This window comes from Spermophilus citellus (genome assembly GCF_964194105.1).
Source record: "Spermophilus citellus genome assembly, chromosome: 13".
Classification (NCBI taxonomy): domain Eukaryota; kingdom Metazoa; phylum Chordata; class Mammalia; order Rodentia; family Sciuridae; genus Spermophilus; species Spermophilus citellus.
Window position 1 is genome coordinate 7,450,956 of NC_138193.1, and position 14,904 is coordinate 7,465,859.

The 14,904-nt window shown below is 35.2% G+C and overlaps 1 protein-coding gene across 3 annotated transcripts in view; it reads left to right on the plus strand.

Annotated features, from left to right (window-relative positions):
- The window catches only part of MRPS9 (mitochondrial ribosomal protein S9), a 115,443-nt gene that overhangs the window by 44,421 nt on the left and 56,118 nt on the right, over nucleotides 1-14,904 (plus strand). For all 3 annotated transcript variants that reach the window (XM_081264678.1, XM_081264680.1, XM_081264679.1), the window contains exons 5-6: nucleotides 4,123-4,202; nucleotides 14,712-14,797. In XM_081264678.1, coding sequence (XP_081120804.1) covers nucleotides 4,123-4,202; nucleotides 14,712-14,797 — 166 coding nt within the window. The remainder of the gene's footprint in view (nucleotides 1-4,122; nucleotides 4,203-14,711; nucleotides 14,798-14,904) is intronic.

Genomic DNA, 14,904 nt, shown 5'->3' on the forward strand with positions numbered 1-14,904 from the left:
AAAAAATAATATTTAAAAATAATATTTTTTTTGTTAAAACCAGAAATGAAAAGAAACCTTCTTTGAAAAAGACTGTTGTGAGAAACAGAAACATATCAAATTTTAAAACATATTACTAGATTCCATTACATTCAATAATAAGACAGATAAACCTGTAATTACCTCTGTATCCAATATTCTTTTGGAAGTCTTAACTTCCAAAGTGTGACTTTAAAAAGCACGGATAAAAAAAATCTCAAAGAAATTAGCGAAATCAGTTGTTACTCATATATGCTATGATTGCCCACTGAGAAAACAAAAAAAAAAAAATAACCTAACATTGATATTAGAATTTTAGTATAATATCATTATTGAACCATTAAAATTTTGAATTTTTGTGAAAAAAATTTGATGATGCCCTTTTATAAAAGCATGCCACAATATAAAAGCATATACTATCTATACTATATATAACATAAAGAGTGAAATGCCTATCATGTGGATTTACATGAGCACCCTGCAAGTTGATGACATCATGGTGGCCAAAATCACACTGAAAGAAATCAGTGTGGAATGGGGTATAATGATGCTCTAGGTAACCTGATGGTCTTATTGATAGCAAATTAATTGCCCTCTTTCTCTGACTTTATGTATTTTGGCACACCCACATAATGCCCACCTGACAAAACCCTGGCTGAAGGAAAAGCAACTGAAATTGCTTGGTAGATGTTGCAATAATACAAGCCAGTGTGCCTCTGACCTCATCAGGAGAGCTGGGGTGCTTTGAAGATGATCCCTACTCCTCTGTAGCAATTGCAGTTAAAGTATTTTACAGTGGTTTGCCATTAGGGTGTTCATTCAGATAATGTTTTCCTAATAGGGATTACAAACTTTAACCACTTTTTAAACCTTAAAAATATTTAAAACAAAATGGAGTATTATTTCCTACATTTTTCTTTACTAGTTATTTGGATTTTTCCTTTGATATTGGGAAAGGCAGATACTACAGTATGGAAAATATATTGCTCTAGTGTGAGTGAAAGACTTATTAGTGGGAAGCAAACACATCTCATTTACATATATTTTAAAAATCGAATCCCAGGTATACAAATATATATTTACATATAGACACATTCCTGTGTGTGCCTTTTAATCCATGTAATTGAATGTTAAAAAAAATAGATTGTATCCAGAAGATACCTGAGTTGGGTTAAGACTTTATTAAAGTCTTTATGTGCTTTTGGAATTAAGAAATTCAGACTCTAGAACAGAATGAAATAAAGTGGCAAGTAGAAGATAAATATATATCCGTCATTATTTTTGAATGCTATAATATGCCCTTAAGTCACACAAAAAAGCAAAGGGCAAAGAAGATAAATTATCTATTTCGAATGTAAAAATTTATTTTTGATAAAAAGACACTGGAAAATTTGAAACATGACAGAGACCTGCTATCTAAATTATTCTTTTAAATTAACAACAAGAAGAAAATCTGAGTAGAAAAATTGGCAAAAGAAAACAACTCATAAGAGTAACCAGTAAATATTTTAAAATACCAGAGAACAGAAATAATGTCTTGTAAAACAATAGCAAGAGGCTGTTTTATCACCCAAGAGATTAGAAACTGTAAATATTATGTGTCAACAAAAAATTGGAAACAATCTAAATGTTCATCTTGGAGTGGCTAAATAAATTGTCAGAATCATAGCAGCCATATGTATAGGTTATACAAGGAATGAGATATAGTTATATTAGCACAGGTGAAACATTGAGCTTGAAAAGCAATTGAAAATGGTGTAGTGGAAATTTTTTTTAATAGGCAAATAATACTCTGCTTCATGCATCTGTACATATATAAGTATGTACAGTATCTAGGACAATAAATTCTCTTCTTGCCTCTAGCCAAAGAATTCTAATGTTTAATTTTTATAAGAACAGTCAGTGTACTACTTGTGAAATTAAAGTTACCTATTTTGAAATCTATTATTTATTATAGATTATCTATTATATATACTCTTATCTGTTATAGATATCTAATGAAAGAAGGCAGTATCAAAAGCAACAATAGGTAAACTAATTACAAGTACAGGTAAAATGTGCAAGATATATGAGATTTATATAAAAAATTATAAAGCAGTTAAAGATCATATATAAAAACCTGGGTAGTTGGGAAAAAATGTTACATGTTCTGAAGGGAAAGCAGTATTCCAAAGTTCCTACTTTCAAATTAACAAATTACCAGACAAAGTCTTGGATGGATTTTGGGGAAACTTTTCAAGTTTAAAGGCGCAAGAAGCAGTGAACAGTGTTTGATGAGAAAAGTGAAGGGAGTTCACTTCATCTGGTGTCAAAATGTAGTGAAAAAATAATGACTAAAATGGTGGTCGTGGCACAGAACAGATGAACCAGTAAGACGGTAGAATAGTCAGCCCCAGAGTATGTTTATGCCAGATTGTGAATTCTAAGATATATTTTTTGAATTATAATGGTTCTGACCACAGGATGCAGTTTTCAATTAATGTAAGCTCTGACACATGCTGCAATTTAACATTTTTCTTTTTCTTTGCAGTATATAAAACCATATGATGAGTTGTCTTAAAATATGTGACAACTTGTGTTCAATGAAATTAAGTATGTGTGTATATACGCATCCATGTGTATTGTGAAATCAAGTGTGTGTGCTTACATGCTCCCATATACACACGTGATCAAGTCCAACTCAAACGTCTGCCCAGGCTTAGCAGTAGAATGTTGTATGATGTTGTCTTTTTTTGTCACTTTCTGGCTTATAACAGTACACTGAAAATCCATTGCATAATAAAGGTACAGATATTAGAAAACATGTAGGATTTCATGAGATCTATAAAATGATGTTGGAAAAGTATTTAAATTATCCATAATACTTTGACAAATAAGAATTACATTTTTAACTTTCAATGTAAATACTCAGTTGACTTTTTTTTTCCCACTATTCATTATGACATTTTGGTTACTCAATTTTAGATGAATTTACTTAAAGTGGTCAGTCTAATATTAATCATACTTAGAAAAGAAAGATCCTACATGTTACAGGTACTATTTCAGCAGAAAAGTGTATACTGTCCAAAAAACTGTACAGGGATAAAGGACTCTTTAATAGACAAAATAATACTTGGCTTTCTGTTTCAAAAACATAAATTTCAGATAGATCAAATATCTGAATGTGAAACAAAAAATCCAGAGGAAAATTGTTTAGAGAGTCCAAAGCCTCTTGCAGCATGCAGCGAGCGAGGACTTTTAGCCCTCCAAAAGTCCACTGGATGTATCAGTAGATACTCAGTGAATCCGTGGTAATAAAACGTCATAATAAAGGAGGCAGTTAGGGCAGAAGCATCTGGAGAGGTACCTTATGGGATCAATAATGAACAAAATAGCCAAGAAACACTGCCAAAGAGAAAAATCAACAAATTTTGTTTGGTGGTTAGTAGATATGAATGACTATCTTGCATTGCAAAAGGAATTAAACTTAATTCCTTCTGTTGTAGATATTTCAAATTCTCAGAGGTAGATAAGCATGGGGTTCGAATAAATGATGTGCCACAGAAATTAAGTTATTTAGTTTTTTAATTTGTTATATGAATGCTCATTTCAAATTCTATGAATATACTGCATTATTGACTATCGGTTTTCCTTTTAAAGAAAGCAGGAGGGCATTGTATTCTGTTTTGTTTTTGTAGTGTTGGTCCTTTTCCAGGGCCTTGTGCATGCTAGGCAAAACGCTCTACCACTGAACTACTTCCCTAGCCCAGGAGTACATTGTATTTATATCCAAACCTACAATTTGTTGTTGTTGTTGTTCTAACAGATGATTATGATTTGGGCTATTTTTTATTGTGTTTTTATTTAAAAGAAATTACAGATATTTTCATGGTGAAATATTTTATCAAATATAAGCATAGTTTTGTTAATAAAATGAAATATTAAATACTCTAAGCATTTGCATAATAAGTATGCTAAATATATGAATTCTAAATTCTAATAATATGTTAGTTATTTTAAAAGTTAATCAGAATTATAAATCTGTCTTCTAATTGCAATTAAATATGAGCCGTGTGGTCAGTATCTGTGTGTATTTTAATTTGTTTTCATCTGGCTTTTACTTAGCAATCCAATGGGGAGAAGATGGTCGTCCATTTCATTTTCTCTTCTATACTGGCAAACAGTCATATTATTCATTAATGCATGTAAGTATATTTTATTTATGACAAGTAATATGAACTGTAGGCTACAAAACTAATTATAGTAGAGGCATCTCAGTTTCAGAACATGCCTAGTACTTCATAATGGACAAAAATAAGACTTTTGGAGGCAAGATAGTATATTGATGAAAGATTTCACATTATTTGACTTTTGTTAAAGGTATGCTTTATAAAACATATCAGAATGGTTTGTCCTTAAAATGCAGAAATATTCAACTTAATATTAGTGCCCGTGTGTGCCTTGCTGGTAAGGTGAGAGGACAGTGCCAGCAGGGACCACAAGGCATCTACCTTGAGTCAGTTATCTTCTGCTTTGTTTCTGTTATTCTTTAAAATTTTTGCTTCTCATACTTTAATACGGTGTCTTGAGTCAAGATTTCTGGTCCTCAAATAACCTAAGAAATGCTTTTATTATACTTTAACTTCCAACTGCTTTGGAGTGTACTGTGAACAGTTTTTGGTTTGTTTTCCGAGCTGTGTTTGATAGTGTGCAAATTTGGGAGAATTCCCCAGAATGACCAAATGCCAATATCCAGTTTTAAACAGCAGTATCTTTTCTATTTTTAGAACATGATATGGAATTCTATTTTACCCATTATATGATTTTTTTTTTAAATTACAGAAATATTTATGGGGTTTCCCCCATCCACAGTAAGATCTCAGTGGCTTGAATGAATGCACACATTTACTCTGCTTTTTAGACTTATCTGGTGTTTATTTGTGCTCCGCAAACCCAAAGGACAAAATTCCCACTTGTCAGGTACATTTATTTCTTGGGGAAATAAAAGAAAACCTTCTTTTCGCTTTTTGTTGACCTTGGGCAAATGAGCTTCTTGCCCTGGCAGAAATGAAATGAATGATAAATGTAGAGTGTGTCTTTGCTGAGTAATGGAGCTGTGGCTCTGGCTTCCACTGAGGTTCTCTCCCGCACAGCCTGAGGCTGCCCGAGGACCCCTGCTGTTCATTTAAATAGGTATGTCAAATCTGCCTCCAAACGCTGCTGGTTTGATCTGTGGTAATATTTGTGAAGGTTCCATATGGACTTGAGCCCCCTGCAGTGCTAAGAAATAATGTACAACGCTTCATGGTGCAGACGCAAATTTTCTCTGAAAAGGGATGCAATGCTGCGTTTTAGCTGTCGGAGGGGATGATGGAGCTGACGCGCTAGGCCTGTCAACTTGTTACACGGATGGGTTGCACGCAGCGAAGCTGTGGAAAATCTGTGCCTTTTAACTTTTCTACTTAATCACGGTTGTAGCATTGCCTTTAGACTGTATGCTACATTAATTCTCTTCCTGCCTTCTGCCTTTCATCCCAAGTTTCACGGAAAAAAGTAAAGCATGCAGGTCTTATAGAGGAGCCTTATCAAACAGCTGTCATCTGACAAGCCATTTGCATTTGTTTTGGCTGAAACTGAGCAACCCAAGGGCGAGATATTTTGCTGCATTCCATCATAATGAAGAAATTACACATTGTATAAGAGGTCTGACTTTATTTTTAGTTGCTTATGTGCTTTAAAAGGTACTGCTACAGAAATGGATTGGTTTTTTAGTGGATAGAATCTTACTGAACTCTGACTAAAATGTCAAATTACATCTGACTAATAAATATTCCTTCTTTCTGAGTAATATAGGTTGTGTTACAAATGGCAGAATACTTTAAGCCTTTATGTTTCAGTTCAACTCAGGAATTCCTAGATGTTTGCCAATATCTTTAGTATCATGGATGGCAAATGACATTAATTACAACTGCAGACACATCAGTCTCATCTAATGCATACAAATCACTGTCATCTGAAGTACTGTAACTTTGAAATAGAGACTGAATGTTCACTGTTGGACTTACAGAAGCACTTTTGTGGTAGAGTCAGACACTGCATATAAAGTCTCACTATAAAACTTGAAACCCTTTTGAGAGCTTTCTCTCTCCTTTGTTCTGCCTTCTCCTGGTGGTGGAGGGGGCGGGAGCCTCCCCTGCTCTCCCTGGAGTGCTCACTGTGAGTGCTCACTGTGTATCCCCACCAGGAGAAAGGAAGTAGCCCCTGCAGACTGGCAGGTTTTAAAGACTTAGAAATGAATCTTTGTTGCTACCATTTATTTTTGTTGATGAATTTTCTTCTTCTGTGACAGGGTAAAAGACACTAAGCCAAGCAGTTTTTTTCCCCAGGTCTTTGACCAGCTGTAATTGCATGAGGCATGGCAGTCAGTGGCCATGCTTTTTGACAAGGAAACAGATCTGGAGCCTGTGTGCAGCTGTGTGAGGAGACCTTTCTGAGGTCGATTAACCTTTCTCATCTTCTGTAATCGTGCCAAGTCTTCTCTTTAGGATTTGGTGGCTGTTTGCATATTAAGTGCATATGCTACTTTATAACAACTAATTAAAGATAGCCCTGATGCAGCTTACAATTAAGGATGATATACAGTGCTTTAGTCAATTGACCTATATTTTGTCCATGTAGGTTTTATGGAGAATTGAGAGGTTTTTGAGGAAAGATGTTGATAAGAAACGTGCAATTTATTGCTCCTGGCCAGAAATGAGGCATAATAGGAAAGAATAAAGTGAAGGGACATTTGCCAATCCATGGGGTTCTCACACTTTGTCACATTCTAAAGGTTCATTCGTAGGTCAGTTGGGACTCCCTTTTTCCTATGGATGTAATGACCTGTGTTTCTTCATGTTCCTGGGAAATAATATACTGTTTTATAGTTTGATTAATAAGACATACATAAGTAATGAAAAAGTATTTTTAAAATTTCCATTGTTTCTTAAATAATAAAAAAGTATTTTAAGAAGAAATAAGGGACTTTCTGAGTTTCTCAGAGTAGTGTTAAATACCATAAAAGGGACTCCACGCTTGAAATTTACTGGGCTGGCTTTTCACCCAGAATAGATGGCTTCCCGTTTCCTTAATGGCCATTTAACCATTAGAACTTATGTGTTTTTCAGACATGATTTAGGGCTCTTCAGTGTAGATTGGTTTCAATAACAGAAGGAAAAAAGAGGAAGAATAAAAGAAGTTTCTTAAAATAACTGAGGAGAGGAAAGAATTTTAAAGAGGATATAGATGTTTGTACAAAAAAGAAAATGCCATACAACAGAATAACTGAGTTGCGACTAGCCTATGCCTAGATTAGGTCAGGAGAGTTCAGTGTGACACATGCACTAAGTGTAAAAACCCATGGATTGGCAAATTTTCCTTCACTTTGTGTTTCACTATCATGCTTCAATTCTGGGCAGGAACAATACATTTCATGCCCTGTGGGTTCATGGCGGTAACCCTACCAGTCTGTCTATTGCCGACAACAGCTTGAGCCTGTCCAGGACAACCAAACTGACAGTGAAGGGTAGAGTAGACTATATTCCCAGTCAAGGCATTTACAACCTCCGTAGTCACCATTTATTTTTTGTAAGTCTGTTAATGTTAAGAAAAAAATTTAATTCAAGTTTACATACATATTTTACCAATATATGTTTTTGAAAAAAAGTTAAAATTCTCACTAACGGTGATTTGAAAATTGTTTTAGTCAGTGTTCCATTGATGTAACAAAATACCTGAGATAATCAACTTCAAAAGAATCAAGGTTTATTATGACTCACAGTTTTGGAGGTTTCGGTTTGTATTTGGTTGGCCCATGTTTTGGGGCCTTTGGCAAGGGGAACAAATAGCAGATGAAAGAGTGAAAGGAAGAGACTGGGGTCCCACAATCGCCTTCTAGGCCAAACCCCCAATAACTGGAAGACCTCCCACTAGGCCCCACCTAAAGATTCTACCACCTTCCAGTAACACTACCTGGGGACCAAGCCTTTACACAAGGACATTTGGGGGAAACTTGCCCAAACATAGCAAAACCCATTTGAAACCTATGGGAGGTGATGATTTGACCAGGAAGTGGGAACCCTTTTGTAAAATATAACGTATTAAGGCATGTATATGGTTATGGCTTTCCTCGGAACACTGACTATGAAATACTCTTCAAGAAGGAGTCTGTTGTGGAATCAGCTTGGGAATGTTGCAGTTGTGTAGTGGGTGCATGCTCTGTCAAGGCCATGAGTAAAGAACTCTGCTGCTCAGAGTAGACCAGGGAGCCCTTTGTGCCCAAGACACCTTTTACTATCCCATGAAACTGTGCTGGGGTAAGGCTATGCAAAATGTTGGAAACTCTCAATAAGTCTTCAGTGTAGGCAGTACTGAGACACATTTTCTCAGTTTCAGGCCTGGTTCAGCCCCAGTACAATAAGCATATCAGAAGTTTTGTGTAAGCTTACCTCTCCCTGGTCTTTAATAAAAGAGGTATACAACTCCAAAACCTGTGCTGGGGATTTTGTATCATACGAGAAACTTCATTTAGATTTTAGGGCTAATCTTATAGTAAACACTGGAATATTTTCAAAGTATTTCTTTAAATCAAAGGAAATTACGTGGCCACTGATGTACCAAGCAAATGTGTAAAATGATGGACTAAATAGTTTATTCTGTACTTGAACTATTGTGTCGAATTGGAAAACAAAAGTTTAAAATCTGAAAGAAAACCAAGTAATTCTAATCCGTGTAATTTGTGCATAGACAGGGCTCATTTGCCTTGTGCAAAAAACTTCCTGCCTCACTCAGAGATTTTCCAGTTCATGTTAAATGATTTAAGTGACCTGAGAGCTTAGAGTCCAAAAACAGCAGCCCCAAGAACTACGCACTCTTCTGTATGGTGGTTCCAGTAGGTCAAATACCTGAAGATGGACTATCCTTTCTGGGTTTAGATGTTTCTAGATCCTCTTTGTGACCTTGTGATGAATATTTTAAACTCTTGGATATAATGCTGTTATCTTTAAAACTGGAATTAAAAAACTGAACCTTCTCACAGTGAGCTATTGTAAAATAACTATTTTACAACTATGTTAAGTGCTTATTTTTAAAAAGCTGCAGACTGGTGCTAAAGTATGTCTGCATGCTGTTTTAAGACTTCTTGACAGCAGGAGTTAATTCAGTAATTAATTCAGCAGTAGAAATTGCTGTTCTAGAGGTATCTTTAATGTACATTTTCCTCACATATGAATAATTGCCATTGTATATCTTGTGTGCTCCAAGTGTAACAGGAAAATTAATTTTTTAAAACATGGAGTCAACTTATTATTATTGCCTTTATGTTGATTTTAATCAGATTACTTCTTTTGTAATGGTACAATTATTGTTATAAAGCATGATTTTAATTTAAAGAGTAAAAATATAGTATCTGAGTTCCTTTCCAAGCACGTGGATGTCATCAATCCTGGCAGTGCATATCCCCAGGGTCCTTTTTTTCATGTGACCTGTTTCTGAGATATTTCCTTTATTTGTTGAGTTGCATGATGTGTAAACATGCACCATGTTGTATTCACCAAGGAATAGCTGGGATCTGTAGTATAAGTATGTCACTTGGGAACTTGAGGTACATAGCAGACACCTGTCTGAACTATATTTATATTTATTTCGATGGAGTTTGGATATGCCATGGCCAACAAAAACAATGAGAGAGCAATAGTTACTTAAGAAATTGATTTTCTGTAATTGTAATAAGCACAAACTTTAAGTTACTTGAACTAGTATCAAAAATGGCAGTTGCTATTAGCTTGTTACTATTTATTTTGTGTACCAGCATACAGTTGACTTCCTGTGCCCCCCCCAACCATGAACTGTTACTTGTTTACCCTTCCTAAAATTGGAATTTATACATGATTAATATGACCAACACAGATTTTAGGACACTAAAAATTATATTGCTCATGTTCATGGAAGGGTTTAGTTTTAAGGATTTCTTTTTTGCAACCTGAGCATCTGGTATTTTCAAATTAGGCACCTTCTAAATTTGACTCATACATTATGGAAATCTGATGACATGAGGGGTGGATAGGCTTGCTTTGATTTTATGAAATATTAATCATAGCTGTGATTAATGATTCAGCATTTCACATCTGGGTTATTCCTGTCATATTTGGAAATTACACTATTGAATGCAGTATATAAACTTAGTGTAGGTGGGGTCATTCTAATTCTCTAGTGTCCCTTAAAAATTAAGTGGAAACTTAACAATATACCAGAAGCTACCAGTGATAATCTGTGATGTTGACAGTTCCTGGCATATTTTATACCCTCAAGGATTTTTTTGATGTAAATGAGAATGCATCTCTTCAGGGAGTTGAAGTTAAAGAATCTACTTTCCAGAGAACTGTTGTTTCTAACAAAGGTAGAATCTCAAAAGTGGTTTTATTATACAGAAGAGAAAGAATAAATAGAAGTGGCACACCAGTAAAATTGTTCAGATTATTAGATTCTTAAAAGCCATACCTCACCCCTGCTGCAAGCATTCTTGACCGTTGCTATGGGTAAGGCCCTACGCTGAGTACCTGACCTACAGTGATATGTGTATATATTTTCTTATTTAAAAGAGTGTACGTAGCTTGTAGTGTAGCTCAATGACAGAAAGTGTGGTTGGCATGGGTAAAATCCTGGGTTAAATCCCTAGCCCCCAATCCCCACAGGAAAGAAGTGAATGGAGAGGGTTAATGAGCACTGTGTATTTTGGGTGGAGGGATTATAACTGTCAAGTTGTAAGCTGTTGCCTTACATGAATGGGACTTACTGTGTTTGAAATTTGATATGTATTTTTCATGGATTGTTTTCTCTTCCACATTTTTTGTGATTATTTTACTTACACCATTTGTAAATTATCATGAATATAAATATAACACTAGAAAGAAATGACATCGTGAAAGAATGTTTCCAGAAAAATATAAACTAATGAAGATTGCTTAAAAGTCATAAGTGAAGCCTACACTTTGACTTGAAACTTATGAGGAAGTTCAGTTGTTATTATAGTTGTCATGATTACTCCAGAAAATTAAGGAAACCCTTTCAAGCAGAGGAGGTTATCTTATTACTGTAGTTGATGTTCTCATAAGTTCATATATCCATAGCTAGATTTGAAAGCATACCAGCTCTGACCTGTGGACTCTCTGCATCTCAGGACTGTGGACCAGGTAGCTTCGAGGTGTGCTGCTGTCCCTTTACAGGAGCACCCAGATATAGAAGTCTGGGGGGCGAATTATAGAATTTTGTTCTAAGTTGAATGACAGGTCCTCTTCTAGATGTGGACTGTTGATTTAAGAATGAGTTCTTTTTTACGTGTATCCTTAGCTGCTATAGCTGATGGATTTGTGCGTGAGAAGTAGCACTAGGGCAGTTACACTTACTTTCTTTGGGCACTAGGATCAAGTTAACTCTATTTGTCACTCTGCTGTTGTGTTGAACCTGACTCCATTGTTCACACATCTCAGCTTGTACCCCTTAGATGCTCACTGGAACCCACCCTAGGTCTGGTAAGGCCTGAGAATTTACATTTCCAACCAGGTTTGGGTGTGGATGCTGCTGCCTCTGGTGTGGGTATTGAGCCTGTGGAAATACTGAGCTGGAGCAGTGGATTCCCTTCAGTTTGAGTCATGTGTGCCCACTGTCTAGCTCACCCTATTTTGTAGCTTCTAAGTGCAACTTTTTTCTTTTTTCTCTGCTTTTCCTTTTCTCTTCTGAACCATCAATTCTACCATTTTTATTGGGGGGCGGGGGGACTGAATCTCTCCAGTCAAAAGTTTTACATTCTTAATTCATTGAGAAGTCCTGCCCATTGGGTATAATCTCAACTTCTCTCGCCTGTATTTACTTGAAGAAACTGACTGTTAATAATTACATCCTTTTTTTTTTCTTTTTAGCATTCTTTTTGCCAATGAGAAAACCAGATTTTCAAAAAGAAAAAAAGACTGCAAAATGGAGATAGTACCAAATTGCAAGCATTAGTTAATATGACAGTGGCAAAGAGATTTTAAAATAAACCCTCAGCAACATTATGAGGTCGTATTGCAGTCTACCCAAAACCCACAAAAATTGCTTCCTAGCACTTGAAATTATTTAGACTATTTGAGATACAGATGGATACCTCTGTCAGTAACAGGATGTGTCTCCTGACTTTAGGTAATGATATTGGAAGTTAACATGATTAGTATATTAAAAATAAAAAGAGTCATTTTTATTATCTCCAGCTCATCCTCCCCACCTACCTCTGCCTCCGTCCCCAATGCTCATGATCAATCCCAAGGCCTTGCACATGGCTAGGGAAGCACTGTACCACTGATGTCCCCAACCCCTAGCTCATCCTTTTAATATGTCTGCCTGTTCACGAGATACTGATGTAGTAGGTTATATAGAGATTATAAGTGAATAAATGTGAACATAATTCAGTATGAGTCCTCAAAAAATTGTTTGCTCAGTCAAAAACGTTAGGAAACCATTGTGTTATTCTGCTTGTTGTAAACTCATTGCCTGGGAAATATATTTCATTGATAACCCTATTGCGGTATTATTGCTTTTTTACAAATTGTAACTTTTTCTCCCATTGCGGATTTCTTTGATGATGAGAAAGATGCCTTTAAATTGTCATTATTTCCAGAACATGATTGTTTACATTAGAAAACCAGGAGTATATGTATTTCATTTTTTATAATTAGAGCTTTATAGTTATACATAGTATTTGCATTCATCTAGACAAAACTCATACACCCATAGAATTTGATTTCAGTTCCTGATCCCCCTTTTCCATCCCTCCTCTCCTCTGTTCTCTTCCCTCTACTCTGCTGGGCTTCCTTTTACTAATACATTTACTTATATTTGATTGTTTTTTTCTTACTTTGAACATAAACATGAAATTCCCTGTGGTGTTTCTATATATGCATATAACGTGATTTTTTGAAGAGTTCATTCTTCATTGCCTCCCCCTTCCCATCTCTCCACTCTGCCTCTTGGTCTTCTACAATGCTGTCCCTGTTATCTCTATGACCTTCTGTCTTTCCTTCCTCCTTTCCTTTACTCTAGCTTCCACATATGAGATTTTTGACCTTTGAGTTCCTGATTCTGGCTTATTTCACTTAGCATGATATTATCCATTTCCATCCATTTATCAGCAAATTCCATAATTTCATTTTTATGGCTAAGTAGAACTCCATTGTGTATATATGCCCAAATTTCTTAATTCATTCATCTATTGATGGATACTTAGGTTGATTCCATAATTTGGCTGTTGTGAATTGTGTTGCTGTAAGCATTGAGGTGGCTGAATTGCTATAGTATGCAGATATTAGTTCTTTGGAGAAAGTAACAAGGAGTGGGATAGCTGGGTCATATGGCGGTTCCATCCCTAGTGTTTTGAGAGGGATGCGTTCCAGAGAGGTTGTACTATTCTACAATCCCACCAACAATGTAAAGGTGTACCTTTTTCCCCCATCCTTGCCAGAGTTATTACTATTTTCTTGATTATTGCCATTCTGACGGCAGTAAGATGAAATATTAGTATAGTTTTGATTTACATTACCCTGATTACTAGAAATATGTTTGATGGCCATTTGTGTTTCTTCTTTTGAGAAGTTTCTATTTAGTTCTTTTGCCCACTTATTGCCCACTTACTGACTGGGTTATTTGCTTTTTTGGGGGTGTTGGGTTTTTTTTTTTTTTAGTTCCTTATGTATTCTGGACATTAATTTACTATTGTTGGAGGAGTGACTGGCAAAGTTTTTCTCCAATTCTGTAGGCTCTGTCTTTATGCTCTTAATCATTTCCTTTGCTGTGCAGAAGATTTTAATGTGATGTCATCCCATTTATTTATTCTTGGTTTTAGTTCTTGTGTTTTGAGGGTCTTGTTAAGGAAATCAGTGCCAACACCAATATGATGAAGTATTGACCCTACGATCTCTTCTAGCCGTTGCAAGGTTTCTGGTCTAATTCCTAATTTGACTTTTATGCAGGGTGAGAAGTAGGGATTAATTTCATTTTGTTACATGTAGCTATCCAGTTTTAAAATCTTCCATTGCAGTTTAATAAGTGACACATATTCACAGTCTTTGTTTAAAAAGCAAAGTAATAGAAGAAGATCAAATAATGGAAAATAAATATAATAGAAATTTACTTTTAAGGTATAAACTACATGGGGTGTGTTAAATACTATATAAAATTAAATGTTATATAAGTAGTTCAGCTATAAATGCTCTAAATTACTGGTTGTTCTCTAAGTTGAAAGTACATAGTACAAATAAATAAATAAAGTACGTATTAGTATATAAACGATGGTTTTTCTTAAGGAAAATTTTTATCCTGTTTGTGAAACTCCTAAGAAAAATGACTCACAGGGTTCTTGTTGTTTCAGCCATCCTCATTGAGTGGAGTTGTAAATTCCTTAAAGTTATTTTTAAATCCACTTAAAGTGTGCTGTGATATGTACTAAATTCTCATTCACACTACTCTATCATCTTTTAGTTTGGATGAGAAACAGTTTTATTCAAAAGCATTTTCATTTTATTTACTCTGCAGCTAGACAAGACGTCACATTAAAATAAGGAGTACTCACAGAGAAAAAATATAAACTATATCATAAGTAATAATGTACCATCTCTCTTATTTTAACTTGTATATTTTATTTGCTATAGGAAGTATACGGAAAGCTACTCCAAATAGAAAAACGTCAAAATCAGTTGCGAGCCAAAGATCTGCTTCCAGAAAAAAAGGGAATGAAGTAAGTTCTTGTCTTGCATTAGAGCATATGTAGATTTTGAACTCTACATGCTACTTATTGATGTTCCTAAAGCCTAAAATTTAGGATTCCATGTAATAGGTTATTTA